The sequence below is a fragment of the Cnephaeus nilssonii genome, assembly GCF_951640355.1.
Source record: "Cnephaeus nilssonii genome assembly, chromosome: 22".
Classification (NCBI taxonomy): domain Eukaryota; kingdom Metazoa; phylum Chordata; class Mammalia; order Chiroptera; family Vespertilionidae; genus Cnephaeus; species Cnephaeus nilssonii.
Window position 1 is genome coordinate 9470962 of NC_137093.1, and position 24307 is coordinate 9495268.

Sequence of the window (24307 nt, forward strand, 5' to 3'; positions counted from 1 at the left end):
TCCCTGTCCCGAAGGCTCCATCCTAGCGGGACCTGGACGGAGCGGGCTGCGCTCAGAGCCCGCCTCACGGCCTCGCAGCCTCAGCCTCGCAGCAGCATCACGGGGGGGCGGGGGAGGTCTTTGGCAGCAATGCCCAAGGTGAGGGGGACCCCTAAAAGCAGGTTCAGGGAGGGCGGCAGGGGAGGGGCAGGGGGTATACAGGAGAGAGACCGGAGTGCAGTGGGCCGCCGGGGCAGGCTGGGGGGCGGGGGGGACCTGGGCACGGAGCTAGGGAGCCGGGCGCCATCCTAATCGCTGGGCACGTGGTTCTCGTTCTGGAGCTGGTGCCAGCGCTCGATCTTCTTGTCCTTGTTCTTCAGACACTCGTACCAGTGTTTCAAGCGCTCTCCCTTGGCCGAGATCCCCAGCTGGCAGCCTCCTGGATGACAAGGGCAGACAGGGACGGGGGTCAGAGTGGAGGGACACAGGGGACTTGCATTCTGGACCCAAAACTGCCGCCAAGCAGTGAGCCCCTCCAGCGCCTGGGCGTCCATGCCCTGCGGGTGGACGTTACCGTGTTGTTCCTCCTGCCTCTCTACCCGCAGGCCACCTGCTCGCGGACCTGCCGTGGCTCCCTACGGGCGCACCAAGCTGTCTGTGTTTGAAGCCCGGCCACAGATCACTGCGCACCCACAGAAACCCACCTCCCTCTACTCGTGGAAACGCATCATCTGTTGCCAAAGAGTTACTTCCATCACCCGCTCATCCTGCGGCCACGCCTTTGCACACGCTGTGTCCCTGGCCTGGAGTTCCTTCCCCATCCATCTTTTTTTTTTAAATGTTTTTATTGATTTTTTTATAGAAAGAGGGGGGTGGGAGAGAGGGATAGAACATCAAGAGGAGAGAGAAACATGGATCGGCTGCCTCCTACACGGCCCCTACTGGGGATGGAGCCCACAACCCGAGCATGTGCTCTGACTGGGAATCAAACTGGCAACCTGTTGGTTCATGGGTTGATGGTCAACCACTGAGCCACACTGGCCGGGCTCCCCATCCATCTTTAGTGACCGTCCTTCCTCAGTATTCGGAGGCCGACTGGGAAAATCAGAGCCTTCACCCTGGACTTGCACATAGATTAAGGAGACATCCCTTGCACCCCATTTTCTGCGGAGCCACAGGCCCCATGCTCTGTGATTTAACTATCCCGCCGGAGGTGATCTGCTCGGCAAAGAACCAATCATGACCCAATCTTCCCAACTTCGTAAGCTCCCTCATCTAACCGCTTCTCAAATTGGACCCAAGTAGGGACCATGGTTTCTGACTCAGTGTTTGGATGATGTGGTGCCAAGAAAGAAGGACTCTCCCCCCGCTCTAACCCCCCCTCCCCCGCAGCCCTGGGAGGACAGAGGCAGGTTTTCCCGGGAGCTGGGAGCACGCACCGATGTAATCGTTGGACTTGCCGATGTCATAGTCCCAGACCGAGATGTCCAGCGACTTCTTCGCCAGGTCGCTATGTTTGATGTCATAGAAGAACTCCTGGATGCAAGAGAGGAGGGCGGGCGTGAGTGAGAGGGTCCCCCAGCCTTTGGCATCGGGAGCTGAGAGGCCAAGTCCGAGGGGTTCATGGACCAAGGGAGGCCCTTGAAGTAGGCGTTCTGGGAACAAGGGGGCCTCCCTCTCTGAGCCTCTATTCCAGGCCTGGCAATCCCTTTCCTTTCTTCCTTTTAAATCCTCACCCGAGGATACTCTTTCCATTGATTTCCAGATAGAGAGGAAGGGTGGGAGGAGGGGGAGGGGAGAGAGGGGAGAGAGAGAGAGAGAGAGAGAGAGAGAGAGAGAGAGAGAGAGAGAGAGAGAAAGAGAGAGAGAGAGAGAGAGAGATTTATGTGCCTCCCAAATGCGCCCCTACCGGAGCTGCAACCGAGGTACATGCCTTTGACTGGGAATCGAACCCATGACCCTTTGGTGTATGGACCGATGCTCCAACCACTGAGCCAAACCAGCTAGGGTGTGACAATCCCTTTTCAACAAATATTCTGCATAAGAAATCCTTCAAGCCCTGTAATTCTCTTTGCAGTGACTGGAACTGGAAGGCAGGTGGAGTTTGCTAGACAGCTGGTCCCGGCAGAGTTTCCCTGGAGGCCGAGGGCCCTGGATTCAGGCCTTCCATTTGGGTAGGTCTCCCTGGCCATCATCACTTAGAGATTGAAGGTAGCTGAGGGGACTGAGGCTGACGTGAGCAACAGATGCTTATGCTTCCAGTGTTTTAAAAAAAATGAATATGAATATTCATTAACATATTATATGAAATATTCATGTATTATACTATATGAAATGTAATATGAATGTACCATATTGTGGCTTTCTTTTCCCATTTCATAGAACACATGGCAAAACCCAACTTCCCATGCTAGCAAATATTTCTCTGCATCACCATTTAAAAAAGTATGTTTTATTGATTTATTTTTAGTGACAGAGGAAGGGAGAGGGAGAGGGAGAAACATAAATCAGTTGCCTCCTGCACGCCCCCTACTGGGGATTGTCAGATGACCTGTGGGCGCCTGGGATGATGCTCAACCAACTGAGCCACACCGGCCAGGGGGGCATCACCATTTTAATGGCTCCGTTAATGGCTGTGTGGCTGTACCGTCACCTAATGCCTGATGGTCAAGTAGTTAGGTTGTTTCCAATTTTTCATGATCATTAATGACATGATGAAAGGCACCCTTGTGGCTAAACCATGCGTACACCCATGATGACTTATCAGGATATCCCAAGAAGTGTTGTCCTGAGTTTATAAAATTGTAAGATAGAGAACAGTGGATATATTTACTGCAATACCATTGGTGCCCGCTAAGAATGTCAGCCATACATATATTTGCTGTATCTATACCTATGTCTACATACATATATACATATATGGATCTATCAGTCTATTTATCTATCTATCTAATCTCCTGGAAATAGATAATATCGCTGCCTCAGAAGAAAAGAAGTGGGTTCTAGAGGCTGGAGGAGGAGAGAGTTTTGCTCGGATACCCTCTACGAATTTGGAATTTTCAAATGTGACTATATTCCCCATCCCCCAAATAAATGGAACTTAAATTTAAAAACCTAAGGCTTTTGCAGTGTTTTGACAAACTTCCCCTTGGAAGTGGGAGCGCGGGCTTCCTCGCCCAGTGTCTGCCGTTCCCCACACGTGCACCCGCACTGGGCACCGCATTTCACCACGGTTGTGTGCCACTTTGTTATCAGATCGGGGGTCCGGTCTTGACGTGTGTTTCCTCTATTGCTAACGAGCTGATGGGCGATTTGGATTTCTTACTTTGTGACCTGCTCAGATTTCAGGAGAGGGGAGGGCAGGACAGCAGTAGTTGGCTCTTGACTCGAAATTCACGCACCAGAGTCAGGAAACCAGGGGGCCGCTGACCGAGGGGCCTGGGGACAGGACGGGCTGCACTCACGGGCCAGTGACTGCTCTGACTCTGTTTCCCCAGAACATTCCCCAGGCATGCGCTGATGGCACATGTTTTCAAAAAGTGAAATGACAGCCCTAACCGGTTTGGCTCAGCGGATATAGAGCGTCGGCCTGCGGACTGAAGGGTCCCAGGTTTGATTCCGGTCAGGGGCATGTACCTTGGTTGCGGGCACATCCCCAGTCAGGGGTGTGCAGGAGGCAGCTGATTGATGTTTATCTCTCATCGATGTTTCTAACTCTCTCTCCCTCTCCTTTCCTCTCTGTAAGAAATCAGTAAAATATATTTTTTTAAAAATGAAATGATACCACACACACTGTGTGGTAGCTTCCCTTTCCCACTTTGCAACATTTGATGACTGGCCCAACATTAGATCATTCTATTCCTCAGATATTTCTGGACCCCTAGCGTCTGACAGGCTTGTCAACCGATCAGTGAAACCCGGAGGGACAGCATTAGACAGAGGGGTGCATAAAGCCTGGGAGCACAGAGGAAGCATACCTCTGGGGTTCACACACTGAGTCTTGAGGGATGACTAGGAGCTCGCCCGAGAGGGAAGGAGGGAGAGGGAAGTCTGGGAAGAGGGAATGGCAGATGCAAAAGGCTGAGGGGTGTGCCAGGGACCTGCACGGAATTTAGTGTGACTTGATGGGGGGCGGGTTGTGTGACGGGGCAGAGGTGGGCTGTGAGTTTGAAAGGGCTTGACTGTCGTGCTAAGAAGTTAGGGAGTCACCAGTGGGTTATTTAAGTGAGGGGGTGACACATTCAGATTCGTGTTTTACAAAGCTTATGTGGAGGTGACGCAGGAGTCTACTGCAATAGTCCAAGCGTGACATGCCAGGGTCGAAGGCAAGGCAGCAGCAGTGAGAACACGGAGGAAGGAGCCGTTCACGGAGTATCTGAACAGCGGCTTGGTGCACTGGGTGGATGTGGGGAGGCAGGGAGAGGGCACCGCCAGCTGGGTGGATGGTAACGGGCATCACTGCTCTAATGTATCTCCTCAGGTTTCAGTATTACAGCCTGTTAGAATTGGTGACCTTATTGGAGGTGATTTCATTCACTCTCTCTTCAAACTCAACTTCCTGCCTATGACATGCCTAATCTATAGGTTTTTGTCTTGGGCTTGATTCCTTCCAGGGACAAGAAACCCATGACCTCTCCCTGAGATAATTCAAGCTGGTTTATGAGAGAAAGCACGTTCTTATGTGCCTGATAGCATTCTGGCAGGGACTTTGTTCGACTCTCACACAGTTAACATTCCACAGCATGACCAAGACTGGGGCAGCCGTACCTCATTAAATTCAGGATTCAAGGTTTTCCTCTTAATTTGAGTCTTGTGTTTGGCCTTCTTTCCCATGTCTGGTTTCAGCCAGCTGAGAGGAGACACGAGAGGCTGTTATGAGTGAAGTTCAGTGAGTAAGAACAGCCCCTTGATGACGCCAAAGGCTCCTTCTGGTGTCAGGGGGATAACTGATGAACAAACGAGACAGTCAATCAGCATTAACGATGACCAGTGTGCGTCAGAGTCTCTGCTTGACGTCAGGCACTGCACTAAGCGCCGGGGGTGCACGTACCCCTCCACAAACCCTGGACGGCAGAACCGCAACCACCCACGTTACCGACAAGGAAACTCAGGGTCCAGAGAAGGTGAGACAGGTGCCCCAGGTCACACAGCAGGGACTGAGCCCAGCTGTTGCCTCTGGAGTCTGTTCTGTTAGCCAGGACTTGCTCTCAAAGGATCAAACTGAGACCCTGATGCTGTGCCCGGCATTTTACCATCCAGCACCCCCAGGTTGGTGCCAACTCCAGGGGAGAGGCCCTGTGTGTAGACAAAAGGGATAAGCTGCAAATCTAATCACTGTCACTCCTCTGCTCAGAACTCTTGAATGGCTTCCCTTTGTCCGAGGCGTCAAGTTCAAAATCTTGGATGTGGCCTTCAGAGCCTGCGAGGTTGGGTCCCTGCTCCAGCCCAGCCAAATCTTACCCATGCTCTTCACCCCACTTCCCACTCACTCCTTCCTACCCCAGGACCTTTGCACATACTGTTTCCTCCGTTTGGAAGGCTCTTCCCTAGTGTAGACACAATGCCTGGCACACAGTAGGTGCGCAATCAATAGTTTCTGGGGAAATAAATAAAATGGGCTAAAAACTCCAAGGAGTGGTGACAGTTGGGTTCTTATGCAAGCTCTCACTAACTGTGCAACTTTGAACCTGAGCGTCACGTCAACGTGCCTGTTTCCCAGTCACTAGAGAGGGCAAACATTTCTTTCTCCTTTACCAAACTGTTTGTGAGGATCCTTTCAAGAGGAGAAACAAATGGGGAATTGAAAGGTACCCAATGCTGGACAAAAACAAAGCACGATTCTGACTCTCGAAATCGTCATTTGATCCTAAATTGATTCCCGGTCTCCTGTTTTCCTTTCCACCACAGCCGCCAGGTCAGCTGTTTCACTGGGGACGCAGCGACTCTACTCCTTCTGGTGGGATTGGGTGGGTGGGAGAAGGGCCGGTGGGGAGAATTATTTAAGAAAACCAACTTGTCCGTGGCTGGGATTTAATGGAGAGCAGGACAGCAGCCCAGGAGTTAATTTTACTGGACCATAGGAAAAAAATAAAACCAAATTACTCCTGGAGATCAAATTCATTCCTGCCACGTGTGTTCTTTTGTTAACTAAATCCTCATTCACAGGAAATCTGAAGCAAAGCCCATGCTGGCCTGGTTTCTCACCAAGGGCTTAAGGGAAGTGTCCCTTTCTGTGCTCAGAGGCAGTGGGGTCAGCAGTGCCTCCCAGGCTGGAGAGAACGTGAATAAATATCCGTTGCCTTGAGTAAGAATGACAGCAGTTGTTTAGAACCATAACGACAGGCTTTTACTGAGCATGTACTATACACCAGACCCCACATATGCACCTCTTGGGTCCCCAGCTGCAGGGGGCGGAACTGCCTGACAAGCTGCGGGGCTCTGATTCCCCACTTTGTTCTCACGTGGCCATGCCCCCCGTGGCTGCTCTCAGCCACAGCCTGAGCCGGCAGGGACGCGAGGCAGCCCTGTTTCTGAGAGATGCAGGGTTCCTTTGAAGGGCGACTTTGTACTTCTGGATTCCTCATCACCCTGGCTGAAACGTCCTCAGAACGGCACTGCAGTCTGAGACCTCCTGACTCCCCATCCTCCCCCCTCTCTCCCCGCCGGGAGCAGACTGCACCAAGGCCCGTAGTCTCCACAGCCCTCCTCCAGCTCCCTCTCAGTTCCCCTTCACATGTGTTCTCCCCAGTAAATTCCATGCACATTTCATCCTATCTTGGCTCCTACTTCTAGGACAATAGGACCTACTGCACACTATCCTTCTTCCCATTTTACAGATGAGGACACTGAGGCCCAGCGAGGTCAAGGCATGAGCCCACGGTCACACCGTTAGAGACTACTGAAGACTATTGGACCTGGGATTCCAACTCAGGCAGTCGAGATTCAGAGCCCAGGCTCTCAGCCACATCCAGGCAAATAAGCACTTTGCCACCATGAGACAAGGCAGGGTTCTATTTGAGTAGCTCAATAGTTCTGTACCAGGAGCAAGTCTCATTGCTTTATCTATGACGTCTCATGTGGCCTTATGTTCATTTTTGGAAATAAGTGGAACTGTTGTCTCCATCTTACCAATGAAGAATCTGAGGCTCAGAGAGGTTAAGTAACTTGCTGATAGTCACACAGCTAACAGTTTCCAGAGATGGGAGGGGGGTTGAACCCCATGTCTGATTCAAGGGCAGCTATGAGAATGTGCCTGGTGGGCCTCCAACTACAGGGGCATAACCCACCCAGGCCCCAGCTGCTGTGCTTGGAAATCCATGCCATGTTTGTGCCAAGGCCATGGCCCCAGCTGACAACCAGATGTGGTGGGGACACTATGGCAGGCCCACTCTGTAGGGGTGGGGCCAGGGAGGGAAGGTGACATGGGGCCTAAGGACTCCCCGACGGCCTTGCTGAACTTGTGTCGAGGAAGCTTCTGATTATCCCTCCTCACTAGGGTCAGACTCGGGCTCCCCAACAGCTCTCCATGTACCCCAACTCTCCCTGCCTCCCCTCACACAGCATTTCCTTTCACGAAATCCTCGTCTGTGTAATCCCACTGTGGCATTTTCTCAGAGGACCCTGACTAACAGATGACGAAGTCTCTTTTTCCCCCCACGAGTGAGATCACGGGAATCACCCCACAGTCTAAGGTCTTTTATTTGAGCGTTGCCAGATTGAATCTGGAAAAGGCCAGATTGCTTAACTGATCCTGGGGCTCTGGACGGCTGGAGGTGTGAGTTGCTCGTTCTGGGGGGCTACAAATGGGGTGACTGTGACCTTGCCACAGGAGGGGACCGTCAGAAACTTCTCATGGGGGCGAGTGACGCACCGTGTGACTGCGTGGGACTCCACCCTCACACTTTAGCCAGTTCTGGTCCTCGGTCTCACTGTGTGACCTTGCGCAGGCTCGTTTCCCTCTCTGTGCCTCAACGTACAATGGTCTTGGGGAAGCTCTCTGGTTCCCCATTTGCAAGGATCTAGAGCCCCCACTGGGGCCCACTCACAGTCCCAAGGCACTGACTCACAGTTTGACGAATGGGTCTGAGTAGCCATTGGCGTCCATGGCGGCCAGGTGCACGCAGCGTATGATGCCCACGATGAGGCCTCCCTGCTGCGTGCTGTACATGAGGGACACCAGGATCTTGCCGCGCTCCTCTATGTCGCCAATGCGCTCCACCTGCTGCAATAGGGGAAGAGGGCGCGTGAGCCCCGGAGGGGAGCGGGCCAGGCACCCGGATGGGAGCATTAGGGGTGGGCCCTGGGCAGTGGGAGGAGCTGGGCCAGCGCTCGTGCCGTCAGCACCATGGACAGCGGACCCCAGCCTCCAGGGAGGGGCGAATGCGGAAGGCCAAGGGGACACCCCTGGGGACTGGTCTGGGCACAGGTCCGTGGTTTTACTTCAACCGCGACACGGGCTAAGCCCTGACTCCGGTCATGGGTAGAATTTGATCCTGGTCAGCGACTGCCCCGACTCTGACCCAGGACTGAGCCTTGGCCCTGGCCGGGCCTGATCCCTGACTCCGAGTTCAGACTCCCCTGATAGAACCCGTCTTCTCACAAATGTGGTCCCTGGGGCTGCACAGAGACCGAGCCTGAGGGCATGGCACCCAGAGCTCAAAGAGCCTCCGTCCGTCCCCCGGAGGGAGGCGGCATGGCTCCGTCCTGCAGAAGCACCGCAGGGCCTCTGCCAACGAGGCCGGGGAACTCAAGGGGGTCCCTGTGGGGAGAGGATGGGGCTTCCCCGACCTCGGGCTCCAGGTGTGAAGAGCACCCGCCTGGTCTCGTGTCCTAACACCGTGGGCAAGGCAGTTCTCACGTGAACCAACAGGCAGGGGGGTTTGGGAGAAAGAGTAGGGGTGGGGCCAGAGGGGAAGAAGAGGGAGGGGTCCCCGATTGGGGTGTCAACATCCACTCCGTGCTCACCTCCTCCTCATAGAGGGCCATGCCTCGGGCGGACCCGGTGGTCCCGGCACGCTTCATCTGAGAAGGAAACAGAAAGGAAATGTAGCATCGTCTGTGGGGCTCATCTCCCTACGCAGAAAGGACCAGATGCCCCTCCCCCTCCATTAGCATCAGAGCCAGGAGGACAGGTTTTCTGAACATCCAGCTCTCTCCCTTTCAGCTACAGTTTGCATAACACGGACCACTGACAGACAGTGCTAGTGCCTGTGATGCAGGCTGAACTCATAGCCCCACTTTAAAGAGGAGGACACAGTGGTTAGGACACAGCCAAGAAGCGGCAGAGCGCCCCGTGCCTAAAACCAACAGGATTGATCTGCTCGGTGGCCGTGGCCCAGGGGTCCTGGGGTCGGGCCACCAGGAGCTTCTTCCCCTGCGGCTCCTAAGGTCCTTTGGGGGGACTCTAAGGCTCTAGGGAACACAGTGTGAACACAGCTGGCTAAAGACAACCTCCCCACTTTACAGATGAGGAAAACTGAGGTCCAGGGGGAGGAAGGCACAGCACTGATGTGCCCCTGCCCTGGGTGGGGCTACGGGGAAAGCTGGTGGTGGGGGAACGAAGGGCGCAGAGCGAAAGAGGATGACCCAGCGGAGGTCTGTGGCCACCGCGGCCTCCGTCGGCCCTGCCAGCCCCAAGCCACCAGGGCCGGCTGCGTCCATCACAGCAGGACGGGCAGCCTGGCCACTGTCCTGGCCACCTGGACGCACTGAGTGCAGGAAGGAAGCGGAAGCCTGAAGAGCCCGCTGTGACTGGGCCGGGCCCAGAGGAAACGCTCCCCTCCCGGCTGTCCTCTGAGGTTTGTTCGGAGCCTGGCATTCGGTGCACATTCCTCCTTGTGATTTTCCTTGTTGCGTCTTGTTCCTTCGCCTGCGCCACACACACACACACACACACACACACACACACACACACACATACACACACACGGCGTGGCACACGGATATTCCGTGCTCGGGCCAGCCCTCTGGTGGGAGGTTGCTATAGGATGCCCCTCCGCCTGCCTCGGCTTCGCCGTGGGCAGCTGGCCCTCTGCCTGGGGGCTGGCGCGCTGGCAGCTGCGGGAGACCTGGGCTCCGGCTGCCGGGGAACACAGCCACGGGTTCACGGTGTGACCTCGCCAACGCACACCCCTCTCTGGGCCCGGGGTGGCCCGCGCGTCAAAAAGGGCGGGTCGGATTATGTCTGAACGTACAGATGGCTGGTCCCACCCTGCCTCACCAGGTCGGGATCTGAGTTTGTGAGGCTCTGGTGTTAAAATCTCCAGTTGGTTCTGAGCCGTGGCCCCATTGGAGAACCTCAAGTTGGTTTTTGTTCCTTCTCAAGAGGCCAGAAGCACGTCTAACAAGAAAGCCCTCAAGCTTTACGAGTGCCTTCATGTGAATCCTTAAAAGCCCCGAGGAGACGGATCCTCTGATAACATCCCGTTTTACAGACGAAAAAGCAGGGCCCAGGGAGGTGGAGTAAGTTGGCCCAGGTTCTGTGACAAGGGGCAGAGCCAGGATTCCAACCCAGGGCCTCTGGGTCCAGGGTCTGTGCTCTCAAGCACTGAGCTATCCTGCCCCCCTGCTCATCTGCACGGGGCTTTCTGCCTTCATGAGTGACAGGTGGGCCAGGCAGTATTACTCCTGTAAGAACAACAGCTAACCACTTATGAGTGCTCACTATGTACTAGGTTCTGTTCTGATGGTGTCTTTCACGCAAACCTCCCAGGAGGCAGGTACTGCTATCATGCCCACGGACAGACAAGGGAAGCTGAGGCTCAGAGCAGCTCAGACCCTTGGCCGAGCCCAGGGAGCAGGGGAGAGTAGCAGGCCTGGGCTTTGAACCCAGGCCGGCCACACGGCCTCACCAGTCCGCCCGCCCCAGGGTCACCACAGAGGACTGTGACGGTCAGGGAGGTGATGCTAACAGCGGGCTGGGAAGAGGCAGAGCCAGGACCCCACGCGGAGGCTCTGACCTGAAATCTTCACCCCCTCTCAGCAGCTGTCCTGTCCGGCACCCTGCGGGCCCAGAGGGAGGCAGCACCCCCAGAACTCTTCCCCGCCCCCCATCGCCCCCTCAGGGGGAGGCACTCACCGGGATCACGCGCTCTAGACAGATGTTGAAGTTCTTTCTTTGGTTGGACTTCAGCTTCTTGAGTGAGAATCTGGTCTCGCCGATAAACTCGTTATGGCCAAATTTGTCCTCATCACAGACAGAGATCCTGCGATCGCCAAAAAGGGTGGGGGGAGAAAAAGAGCATATCGTGAGCTCTTACTCTGTGCCGAGAGCTGTGATGGATGCTGGCAACGAATGTGTAATGTGCATAGCAGCACTTTAATTTCCTATTTGTGGAGCGCTAGGCCACGCGTGTGTTTGTTTTTTAAAGACTGAGTACTAGGCCCTGGCCAGGTGGCTCAGTTGGTTGGAGCGTCATCCCGTACACCAAAAGGTTGTGGGTTTGATCCCTGGTTGGGGCCTGTATGGTAGGCAACTGATCAATGTCTCTCTCTCTCTCTCTCTCTCTCTCTCTCTCTCTCTCTCTCAAATCAATAAGAACATATCCTTGGGTGAAGATTTTTAAAAAAGACTGAGTACTGGGTTCATGGATGTTTGTTCTATTATAATCTACAGTTTTCTGTATATTTGTAACATTTATTAATGAAAACATTTTAAAAAAACTGTGATCAACCCATTCTGTGGAAAACCCTGAAGCAGTTAAAATGACGTAGATCTAAACGTTCCTCCCGGCTACGACTCTAAGACTGGTCGCTAAGAGAAAAGGAAGGTTCCAGATACACAGCATGAAACTGTCCAAGCTGCCAGCACTGATCTGAGAACGCACGTGCTCACGGAGGGAGGAAGCAGACTCCGGCGCCGGGCGGGGACTAACGCAAAAGGGAGTTCCTTCCTCTATCATATTCCACAGGAAGAACGTATTCCCGTATCACTAATGTAATTTAAAACGCAGCGCGGGACAACATGGTAGAAGAGAAGATGCATCGACATGTGCTTAAAACAGCCTGATTAAGAGGACAGTCCATTTGTAAAAGTATGTTTTCACTGATTTTTTTAGAGAGAGAGAAAGGGAGAGGGAGAGAGAAGGAGAAACACTAATGAGAGAGACTCATGGTCGGCTGCCTCCTGCACACCCCCTAGTGGGGATGGAGCCCACAACCCGGGCATGTGCCCTGACTGGGAATCAAACTGGCAACTTCTTGGTTCCTGGGCCGATGCTCAGTTGCAGAGCTACACCGGCTGGGCATGATGGTCTATTTTTTAAAGCATCTAATTTCATAAGAAACTTCTGCATGCACGCGCGCGCGCGCGCACACACACACACACACACACACACACACACACACACACACACCAGATGCCCAGACACCAAGATGTTAAGAGTTTCACTTATCTGTATTTTTAGACGTTTCTACCAGAAATACAGATGGTTTTTGTAGAAGTAGAAAAAGAAAGACACTACGCAGAGAGGTTTTAATGTGTGGCCCCACAAGGTCCGCGCACGTGCCAATCCGCCAGCCTCGGCCCCCTCTTGCCCTCCCGGCAGGTACCTGAGGGTCTTCCGCTGCATGTCCTCGTCCGTGATGCCGTGGTAGACGAGGGTCTCGTTCCAGATAGGGTTCCGGGTGTTCCGCAGGGTTTTTGTCCGGAGCTTGTTGGACTAGAGCCCAGAGACAGACAGACAGACACCAGCTTCAGCGGGGAGCCAGCCCTGCAGCCACACCCTTTGGGCTGATTTGGGGTGGGGGTAGGCGGAGTGATTTAGGAGACACGCCCTTTAGGAGTGTCCAGGGGCTCAGGGGCTCCCAAAGGCACATCTCAGGGAGTGGGGGGCATCTTCAGGGTGATGTCTGCAGCCATCAACAGGCTGGACGCTGAGCCACCCTCCCTCCACGCAGCAGGCTCTCTCTTTGACCTTCCCATTGAGATTAAAAAGCAGTGCCATGGCGGTGGTGTTCAGTAGTTAGAGTGTCGGCAGGTTCGATATCAGTCAAGGGCATGTACCTGGACGGTGGGTTCTCTCCCCGTCCCCAGTCAGGGCACATGCACGAGGCAACCAATTGATATGTCTCTCTCACATTGATGTTTTTCTCTCCCTCTCTTTTTCCCTCCCTCCCTTCCTCCCTTTCACTCTCTCTCTGAAAGAGCAATGGAAAAATATATCCTAGGTGAGGATTTAAAAAAAAGAAAGAAAGGGCCCTAGTCGGTTTGGCTCAGTGGATAGAGTGTCAGCCTGCAGACAGAAGGGTCCTGGGTTCGATTCCGGTCAAGGGCATGTACCTCAGTTGCAGACTCCTCCCCGGCCTGGGCCCTAGCCGCTCGTGCTGGACAATCAATGTGTTTCTCTCACATCAATATTTCTCTCTGTCTTTCCCTCTCTCCTCTACTCTCTCTAAAAATCAATGGAAAAATATCCTTGGGTGAGGATTAAAAAAAATAAGAAATAAATAAGAAAGAAAGAAAGAAAGAAAGAAAGAAAGAAAGAAAGAAAGCAAGCTGAGACATTTTCCTTTGAGAAAAATATCATTTATAGGTCAGGGAGGCAGAAATAAGAGTCACCCACTCCTAGGCAGCGAAGGAACAATTTCTGGGGATACTGGGAGGATACCATAGGTTTCCCCAAATAGCATCCTTCATGCCTGAAATACGTTAGGGGGCGGGGAGAGGGGGGGAAGAGAAAGTTTTTCACTTTGAGAGAGAAGGCTAGAAATGTCCTAAACCCAGAAGAGGTGGCCTGGTGAGAATCTAATTCGGACTGGCACAATTCACTGGATTCTTTGGCAAAGCAAGTTGGGATTTGGGAGTGAGCAAAGGAGGAGCCTTAAGGAGAGGCAAATGTCACTGGGGAGTGAGAAGAAGTGGCCGAACACTTCACAGTCTGGCCATGGCCAGAGGAGAGACTGCTGTTCCTTGATCTAAACAAAGAAAAAGATAGTGTGTGTGTGTGTGTGTGTGTGTGTGCATGTGCGTGTGTGTGTCCTCTTTTGTCTTAAGGGGCATGTAATACTTGCAGAGATTTTTAACGTGCAGTTTGCCGAGATCATGCAACCAAGTGCAGGGTCACCCTTGTATTTAGCGCATTCACATCAAATGGACAAAGCAAACCCCCCTCTGAGTGGGTCGAACCCCATGTCTCCTCCCCAGAGCAAAGTGATGACCAGGGAGCTGCAAGGGGGGAGGGGGCACATTTCTCTCGGTAACAGAGCATTATCTCAGGCGCTCGGCCCTGAAATCCAAAAAGAGGGATTCCTTTCTCCTGAGAGATGCGGAGGGTTTGGTTGGGGCTTAAAATGGGCGGGGGGGGGGGGTGTCTGTGGTCAGCCCTGAGGAGCCATGGGAGGTGTGTGAGCAGCTGAGGGCATCCTGGGGGCATCTGCTTCTGCCCTGGCCTTTGGAAGCTCCCGGATTTCAGGTTTCTGGGTTAGAGAAATGGGCAGAGCCCCTGCCCCCTGAGGGAGAATGACTCCTGGCCCACCTCTCACCCCTCACTTGGCCACGCAGGGAGGAGGGGGTTGGGGGGCAGGTGGGCTATTTTAGGCTCTGGGCTGGGAACCTGGGGTGCCTGCCAGGACCCATGTTCCTGGCTTGCGTGAGGCCCAGGCCATATGGTACCTTGCTGGCTCCCGGCAGGAGGTGCAGCTTAACATAAGGATCGGCCAAGCCGTTGGAGTCCATGGGCTTCAGTCCCTGCAAGAGAAAAGGCAGTGGTGCGAGGGCTTTGGGGGGGCCGGCCACGCAGCTGCCACAGCCCTGGGCGCAGCCCCGGCCGCTGTCCTGCCCGTCAGTCCACCCCATGTGCTTCCTCTTCCGAAGAGAGAAGGAAAAGAGGCCCAGAATCAGGCAGATGGGGTTCCAAGCCCGGTCACGTCACTTCCTGGCTGTGTGTCCTCAGGCAAGTTTCTTAACCTGTCTGAGCCGCATGTTCCCCGCAGGTCAAATGGGACGAGAACAATCCTGCTTCCTGGCGGGGTGAGACGTACGCACGATTTCGCCTGTAAAGGGCCTGGCGCGTGGTGAGGGCTCCATCGAGGCTGGATGGTCACTCGTCCCCTCCAGCGATCTGGGCTGTGCCCTGGTAGCCCAGCTGCCTCTGCTCCTGGGAGGCGGCTGCAGGTACATGGCCCTCTGGGACTATCTCCGGAGGAAGTTCTCTCCCACAGTATGGGCTGTGGCTAATTTCTGCCCTTTTCTCATCACTGTCACTGCCACAGAGAGGCCGGGCAGGAGCCTGGTGACCCGTGTCCTCCCCAGGTCCCCCGGAGAAGCCAGAGCAGCCCCTGTGGTCCCAGCATGGCCCCTCACCCACCTTGGCCTTGATGATGGTGCAGTGCAGGGAGCTGTTTTCCTGGTCGTAGAGAAGGCTGAACTCCAGGGCACCCAGGGTGGCTGGAGGGGGCAAAGGCAGGAACCAAGAGAACATTCATTCAGTCATTCGACAAACATTTCCCGAGCGCTGACTATGTGCCCTGTCTGGGCTAAGCATCGAGCCTACAGAGAGAGGAAGACTCAGCCCCCAAGGCCCCCGGGAGAGCACGGATGGGGAGGGGACAGCTGGCCTTTCACCGGCTCTGGCCTCTGCTGTGGGGCAGCGGTGAGATGGGCCGGCAGGCCCTCCGCTCACTGGCCAGGAGAGCTTGGCCAAGTCCCTGAGCCCCCGGAGCCTCCGTCTCCCTACCCGTGAAACAGGAGCAGCAAAAGCAACTCCTCCCAGGCCCCGGGGGAAGATCCCAGGAGCACGTGCCCAGAACACGCTTAGAAAAGTGCCCGGCACGAAACAGGCGCTCAACAAGTGCTATTACCTCCGGCGTGCGCATTACGTGATCCCAGTTCCTCGTGTGTGTTTAGCACTAAAATGATAGTGATTTCCAGCTTACCGAGCACTTTCTCAGGGGGTGCCTCAGTTTACCCTCCCCGGTCCCGCCTAGGAGGCAGTATTCTGCTTCTCGTTTTACAACGAGAAGGGGTGACATCGTGGGCCGAAGCCATGCCACCGCTCACAGCCCTCGGTCCACTTCATCTAAGCGGGTCCAATCTCTCCGCCTGACCGCGAGCTCTCGGGACGGGTGTGTGTCCCTAGGGCTTGGGTCTCAGTGGAAGGGGCATAGAGCAGGCACTTCACACATCCCTGACTGCATGGATGCAAAAAGAAACATCCAGAAAATTTTAAAATGGTTTAAAAAATTGCTCTTTGAAGACACACATTAGAGAGTTTTGGAACTACTAACACGTGCAGGTAGGTACACCTAGGAGTGGATGCTGGTCACGTGATAATTCCATGGTCTACTTGGTGAGGAGCCACCAAACTGGACAAAGCGAATATCGCCGAATTGCACTCGTTACAATGTGTTACACGGTGACTCTGATGTTACAGGTATTTTACCACAATAAGGAAATAGACAGCACCTATCTTTTAAGTAAGTTGATGTCATGTTGTGAATACAGTGAGACAAGCTTGTGTCTTTATAACTTGGTTAATGCACTGATCATGGTTGGCATATTGTGGAGCTGGGAGGGTGTCTAGGGCCACCCCTGGAGCCACCCCGTTTCCCTGGGGGGTGACCCTGAAGGGGATTTTTCCCAGACACCCCTCCCCTAAGTGCCACATACTCCCTTCATCCGAATCGTAGCTGTTGGCCTCTTCCTCGTCCTCCTCCGGGGGTGGGGGCTGGCGGGCAGGGGTCGCGACAGGCGGGGGGGCAGCAGCAGACACTTGGGAATAAGGGCCTGGTGGGTGGCCCGCTCGGTCCTCCCTGGCTCCGACTCCTAATCGCTCCTCCCAGGGTGGGATGGAGGCCCCTGGATAGCAGTCACTGGGGGCCACGTCTGCAGGGGAGACGGAGAGAGGGCAGGAAAAGGCAGCTGAGTCCCTGTGCTCCAATGACAGCAGCAACAACTGCTACAGCATGAGCGCGAGTGATGAGCACCCACTGTATGCCAGGTGCACCGGACTCACCCACAGCCCTGCAACACACAATTATCGCCCCCAGTTGACAGGGTGGCCACACTGTGCCGTTCACTGGTTCTCAGAATGCTGTCTTTGCCAAAACCACCGAGGGGAGCTTGCAACATGCATGTTCCTGGGCCCCACGCAGAATCAGTAGCCCATGCAGTGGGGCCTTGAAGTCCAAGTTTTATAACAAGTCCCACGAGCTTAATCAGATGCAGGCAAAACAGACCTCAAAGGGGGACTGATCAGTGGTGTGGGCTCTGACTCCAGATAGCCTGGGCTTGCACCTCTGCGGTGTGGTATAGAGCAAATTACTTAATGTCTCTGAGCCTCAGTTTTCTCATCTGTAAAATGGGAATTATCATACCGGAAGTCACTCAAACCGTAGTAGCTATTATTTTTAAAATTATTGAATACATATGCAAAATCAGGCCTGGTGCATCAGGAAGCAATGACTACGCTGTAGCCACAGCGATGAGTGTGATGGTGACCAGGCATATATATCCTATGTAATAGTCACTGTCGCTTAGCGTGGTCTTAAACATTCCAGGCCACGTGCTAAGATTTTACATGTATTAGTCTGTTTCATCCTCACAACAGTCACAGAAGTAGGTCCTAGTATTATTCCCATTTTAGAAATAAGGAAACCGAGGCTCAGGGAAGTTAAGTAACTTGCCCCGGGTCACACAGCTGGGACATGAAGGATCAGGGATTTGAATCCAGGCAGCATGTGCTCTCCATCACTCTGTGGTTGTTTTCTAGTTTTGGAATCAGGGTGGGGAGCCTTAGAGCTCATCACGGAGGTCTCAGGGGGTAGGCTGGGCCAAGATCAGGCAGCCCCTGCTCTCTCGTGGAGAAGTGGGCGAGAGGTGGTCACTCGAGCAGGCGTGGGGAGCAGCGAGCACTTGCCTGGTCTCTGGTCAGAAAAGCGTCCTGCTGGCCCAGGGCTGGGCCTGCTGCCTCCGGGGGGCCCTGCATGGAGAGAAGAGAGGAGATAGAGCAGAGAAGGTGGCATCATTTTAGTGTCCGCCCCGTCCCCCTCGTTTCCTGGGCATGGACGCAGGCCCAGGGGTAACGGTCATGTGCAGAGGTACCTGGGGCTGCAGGAGCAGTCCCATGGAGGATTCTGGAGTCAGGAAGGCCTGGGTTCAAGCCCCAATGTTTCCTTCCTGAGCCTCAGCTTTCTCCTCTCTGAAACGGGCTAATAATGCCTGCTCTTCACGTTTCACTGGCTTTGAGGCTGATAAAGGAATGGAGTGAGAATTGTGTGCGAGGTGAGGGGAAAGTTCACACTTCGAATCCATCAATGCTGTGGGGTCATTACTGACCCAGTGGATTCTTCACCACGTCAGGGATGGAATAACAGTCACCACCATGAGAGCCCCCAGGCTTCCCTTGCCTTTCAACATGACCCCCCCGGGAAGTCTCATTGGAGTGGCCTCTGTCTTTAGCACCTCTCTAAACTTGGTGGGTTTCCCCTTTGAACAAAAGCGAACAGGCCCCAGGCTCAGAACCTCCTCAGGCCAGAGGAACGAGAATTTTGTTGCCTTGTTTAATTTTCATTACACTCATTTAGATCAGTGGTGGGCAAACTCATTAGTCAACAGAGCCAAATATCAACAGTGCAATGATTGAAATTTCTTTTGAGAGCCAAATTTTTTAAACTTAAACTTCTTCTAACGCCACTTCTTCAAAACAGACTCGCCCAGGCCGTGGTATTTTGTGGAAGAGCCACACTCAAGGGGCCAAAGAGCCGCATGTGGCTCTCGAGCCACAGTTTGCCAACCACGGATTTAGATCATTACCCTCTGCCGTGGGTTTGACTGTGTTTTCTGAAAGATCTTCAAGCCCTGATCCCAGCACCTGTGAGTGTGATCTCAGGTGGAAAGAGGGTCTTTGCAGATGGTCAAGTTCAGATGAGGTCATTGGGGCAGGCCTTAATCTACAGGACTGTGTCCTTATCAAAAGGAGAGGTTTGGCCTGGCCGGTGTGGCTCCAGTGGTTGAGCATCCATCATGAACCAGGAGGTCACGGCTCGATTCCCTGTCAGGGCACATTCCCGGGTTACGGGCTCGATTTCTAGTAGGGGGCATGCAGGAGGCAGCCGATCCATGATTCTCTCATTCATGTTCCTCTCTCTCTCCTTCTCACTTCCTCTCTGAAATCAATAATATATATACACTGAGTGGCCAGATTATTATGATCTCTGAACGTGTAATAATCTGGCCACTCAGTGTGTGTGTGTGTGTGTGTGTGTGTGTGTGTGTGTATACATATACACACACACACACACACACACACACACACATATGAGGCCCAGTGCATGAATTCGTGCATTCTGGGTGGGGTCCGGCCAGCCTGACCAGGAGGAGGGAACATGGGTGGTTGGCCGGCCTGCCTACTGGTCGAACTCCTGGTCGAGGGGACAATTTGCATATTAGCCTTTTATTATATAGGATATACACTGAGTGGCCAGATTATTATGCGTTCAGAGGTCATAATAATTTGGCCACTCAGTGTATATAAGAGAGAAGTTTGGACCGAGAGAGAGAGAGACATCCTTAGAAGAAAGATGATGGGAGACACAGGGAGGGCGTCATTTAGAAGCCGAGGAATGCCCGAGGCCCCAGGAGCTAAGAGGAATGAAACAGATCCTCCCTCACAGCCTCAGGAGGAGTCCGCCCTACCGACACCTTGACCTCAGACCTCCGGCCTCCAGAACTGGGAGGCCACCCGTTTCTGTTATTCTGCACCACCCAGTGCGTGGTGCTCTCACATACACTATAGCACGGAGCACTGGTTTCCATTGATGCCATTTTCATAGGTTTCTTTTAAGCTAACAAAACCCGCACCGCACCAATTAGACATCATTTCCTTTGTCTTTCACAAGCCATATGTGTTCATATTTCCCCACGTTACTAAACTTGTTGCTCACCATTTCTTCCTGAATCTCACACAACCCTTCTGGGGACATGTGTCATTTTATCACAGCCCCGTGGCCTTACATTCCCCTTGAGAGAGTCTGTGGTAGCGGGCCCTCAGCCAGGCTTGCAAAGCGAGTCCATTTGAAGAAAGATCAGGAACGTAAGAGGGTAGGTGGTAGGTGCATGTGGTGAAAACTGTGCCAGTGGAGCGACCGTCGCTGAAGGCGGGCAATGCTGAGAATGAAGTGCTGTCCCTTCAGCTGGGTACGCTGCCCGCTTGTGCCCCGCCCGGCTCCCCAGCCCGAGGATTACTCTAAGGGTCTTAGAAGAGCTTAGGATTCGGCGGTGGCTGCAGCTTTGCAGAGAGCCGGGGCTCTGCCAGCAAGGATGGGGGGAATTGGGGTCACCGCTGACTGACATGACAGCCGGGGTGGCTGGGCGGGCGGCAAGTACCTGGCTGCCCAGGCTGAGGAGGTGCCTGGCTCGGCGTCGAGGCTGGGGCGGGTCTGGAGGCCTGGACTGAGTTGGCCCGTCTCAAGCCTGCGGGAGAAAGAAAGAAAGCAGCCCGTCACGGTGCACGCACACACAGTGGAAGCAGAAAGAAGCTGGGACTGGGCAGCCGGCATAAAGCAAGGCCTTCTGGATCTGAACGCAGCCCCCCAACACCCTCAGCTCCTTCGGACCTCCCTGCCTCTTAGTGGGTTCGCTCTTTCCAATACTCAGACCCCCTGGGCCAGTCACCTGGGTGTTGAAAAAGCACAAGTTCTGTGATATTGCTTTCACCTTTACGACCTTGAACAAATGACCTCTCCTCCCTGGACCTCAGTCTCCTCGTCTGTTAAAATGGGGATGACAGTACCTACCACATAGCATATGGTGGAGATGCAATGATACAATGCATGCAATGTGCTCAGAACATGTAGTAACACTCAACATCTAGCAGGTGTTGATATTATTGTATTATTCTTGAAAGAATCGGGTCTATATCTTCACATCGACCTAACTTTGCATCCGAGCATGCTCTTTTGTAAGCTGTGTGACTCTGGGCTGGTCACCCCCCCTCTCTGAACTTCAGGGGCTACTTGATAAGGATGAGTTAACACTTATTTAACGCTTACCATGTGCCAGGGACTTTACATATGAGAAACTTATTTAATCTCTACACCCCATTTTATAAATGGGGAGACTGAGGCCCAGCAAGGTTAAGGAGTTCATCCAATGTCTGTTGGCTGGTCTGTGGCAGAGCCAGGTTTAGAACTCAGGCAGTCGGTCTCCAGAGTCTGCTGGAGACCCTCAGATACTGCTCCCCAGCTCTCCTGCCAAGAGGAACTGAGGTGCTACGCCATGAACCCCCTATTCAGAAAGAGAAGGCCAGAGGTCCCCGAGGGAACTAATATCCAGCCCATCTAATCAGAGGCAGTCTCATAACGTCACTACAAAAGAAATGCAGGCATTAGAGCAAGAAAAGGATGTAACCAAAAATTTTGGATGTCTGGAGTCAGAATTGTTTCTGAGTCCTACCTTTCCTCCACCATAGGCTAGAACCAGCATCTGGCGTTGAACACGGCACACAGTAGGTGCTCAATAAGCACCGAATGGATAAGCGAATAAAAACACTCCCCTCCCCATTCGTTCTGATTCTCCTCATCCAGAAAGCCTGCCCGGATTTGCCCCCCTCTCTCTCACCTGCTGGGCTCCGGCTGGAGTCACCGGCTGCCCCACCATGGCCTTGGCCCCAGCCCTCTGAGTCCCGGCCGGCTGAGCTCATTCGTGCCTCCGAGGCCCTGCGCACAGGAGGCCCGTAGCTTCCTCGGCCAGGCACAGAGGCCAGCTCGGGGCCTGGCTTCTGACCTGGGCCCCTCCTGTCTTCAGCGTCACCTGGAGGGGAGAACAGTGGTGGGGGACTGCTTTGTATGCTGCAGGAGGGCCACTACCTAAGCAGCGCCACAAAGGGGCCCACCCTCCACTCCCCAGGGCTCTTTAAAGTTAAAACTCTCCCCCCTGACCGGCCCTTTGACGTAGCTTTCGTTTACAATCTCACATATTCCCTTTGCCTGCACAAGCATGTGAACGCACACAGGCTGACCACGGGCCAAACTGGGACCACTGGCTACATCCTCTTCTAGGTGGGCTTTGCCCGCTTAATCGATTTTCCCAGGACTCACCAAGCACATTCCAACCTTAAGCCCCACGCACACCATAGTCCCGAAGATTCTTTGGGTCCTCGCTATCATTTCAGTCACGCGTCTCCCCAAAGATCCTCCTCAGACAGCACTTCTCTGCCCGTTCTGTCCCGAGTGGGGCCTCCTGTCACTGTCTGCCCCTTTACCTGCTCCGTGTCCATCCCCAGCACCTATCACTGCCCGATACTAGATTGCGTTTGCATTGGCGGCTGGTCGAGCACCTGTTTCCCCCGCCAGAATTTTAGCTGCATGAAGGCGGGGGTCTTCGTCTGTTGCAAACACCACTCTATCTCCAGGGCTTAGAATAGAGTCTGGAACTCCTTCGGTGCCCAGTGAATGTTTGTTAAGAGAATACGGAAAGCACATATGGACATAATTCCAAATCCATAAAGGACACTGACATCATTCCATTTTAAATAACCCCTACTATAGTGTGGTGTGGATATATCATAGTCCAGTCAACAATTCCCCTACTAACGAACCTCTTCCAGTGTTTTGCTGTCGTAAGTAATGATGCAACAAATATATCTATATCTTTTATATGGTACTTGGATTGCTGTTTTATATAATCCCAGAGAGGGATTGCTGGATCAAATGGTATTCAGGGGTCCTCAAACTTTTTAAACAGGGGGCCAGTTCACTGTCCCTCAGACTGTTGGAGGGCCAGACTATAGTTTAAAAAAAAAACTATGAACAAATTCCTTTGCACACTGCACATATCTTATTTTGAAGTAAAAAAACAAAACGGCAAAAACACCCGCATGTGGCCTGCGGGCCGTAGTTTGAGGACGCCTGGTATATATATTCCCCATTTTAATAAAGTCTGCCATATTACATTCCAAAAGGCTGGAGGTGACTTACAGTCTAAACCAGTGGTCGGCAAACTCATTAGTCAACAGAGCCAAATATCAACAGTACAACGATTGAAATTTCTTTTGAGAGCCGAAAACCGACTTCTGCGCATGGGCCACGAAGTTTCAATCGCACTGTACGTGCGCGCCCGCACTTGGTATTTTGTGGAAGAGCCACACTCAAGGGGTCAAAGAGCCGCATGTGGCTCGTGAGCTGCGGTTTGCCGACCACTGGTCTAGACCAACAGTTTAGAGAGTACTCGTCTCCCCACACACTCACCAGCACCGATGTTATTCTAACTTTCTAAGCGTCACTATGCAATGCTGGTGATGTTACTTCTCTCCAGTGAAGTGAGTGGGGTTACATCCACCGCATTTCCAGAGTGGTCTGTGTTGTCCAGAATTTATCTAGTTCATGCCACCTACATGTGTCTGTGTATGTGTCTGTGCACAGGTGACGAACATTATATGTTATCAGTTAGCATTTACTCAGTGCTGCACTCTGCGAAGCACTTGGCATGTAATAGTTTATTTAATACTCAAACGAATCCAACGACTTATTAGCCCCATGTTATACGGGGTGGGGCAAAAGTAGGTTTGCAGTTGTTCATGTGAAAAACAGTAAAACAATTAATAAACTGTGTTTCGCACACTCACAACTGTAAATCTATTTTGCCCCACCCCATAGATGAAGAACGAATCTCAGAGAGGTTAGGACACTTGCCCAAGCTCACAGAGCTGGTCAGTGGCAGAGCTGGAATAAAGATTCTGGTCCTCTTGCCCTCAGATGCCCAGATCTTTTCATTTTTAATTAAAAAATATTTTTATTGGTTTCAGAGAGGAAAGGACAGAGAGATGGAAACATCAATGATGAGAGAGAATCATTGATCAGCTGTCTCTTACACACCCCTTATTGGGGATCGAGCCCACAACTTGGGCATGTGCCCTGACTGGGAATCGAACCGTGATTTCATGGTTCATAGATTGACACTCAACCACTGAGCCACACCGGCCGGGCACATGTCCATGATCTTGACAGTTATGCTCTACAATCTTCTTGACCTAAAGGGGGAAGTGCTTAACTAGCAAGAAGGATGGTCTATTGATAGAGACCGGGGCTCCTCAGGATGCAGTGGAGATGGACAATTTGGTAATTCTCTGCAAGGGATAGAAATTGCTCCCTTTGTCAGGAAGTATTTGTTGATGCCTTTTGAGTGCCAGACACAGTACCAGGTACATTAAGAAGTTATCTTATAGGAGACATGCTCAGGCACTTCAATTTTTGAGACCTTCCTTCCAGAAGCACTGCTTGCACTCAACTCCAGAGTTGTCATCCCAAAATGATCACTTAGTGTTAATTGGAATTATTGCAAGGGCTTTATCTGATCAGTCCCAGTGGCCTCATCCAGTTAATGTATTTTTAT

At 53.0% G+C, this 24307-nt stretch overlaps 1 protein-coding gene across 2 annotated transcripts in view; it reads right to left on the reverse strand.

Moving 5' to 3' along the window:
* Positions 1-287: 287 nt before the first annotated feature.
* The window catches only part of RPH3A (rabphilin 3A), a gene marked incomplete at both ends in the record, with an annotated part of 45617 nt that continues 21597 nt past the window's right edge, over positions 288-24307 (reverse strand). For both annotated transcript variants that reach the window (XM_079763061.1, XM_079763060.1), the window contains 13 exons: positions 288-418; positions 1419-1515; positions 4747-4828; positions 8046-8200; positions 8944-9000; positions 11057-11183; positions 12529-12638; positions 14591-14665; positions 15285-15364; positions 16586-16801; positions 17835-17897; positions 20303-20389; positions 21536-21727. In XM_079763061.1, the coding sequence (XP_079619187.1) occupies positions 288-418; positions 1419-1515; positions 4747-4828; positions 8046-8200; positions 8944-9000; positions 11057-11183; positions 12529-12638; positions 14591-14665; positions 15285-15364; positions 16586-16801; positions 17835-17897; positions 20303-20389; positions 21536-21727 (1472 nt within the window). The remainder of the gene's footprint in view (positions 419-1418; positions 1516-4746; positions 4829-8045; positions 8201-8943; positions 9001-11056; positions 11184-12528; positions 12639-14590; positions 14666-15284; positions 15365-16585; positions 16802-17834; positions 17898-20302; positions 20390-21535; positions 21728-24307) is intronic.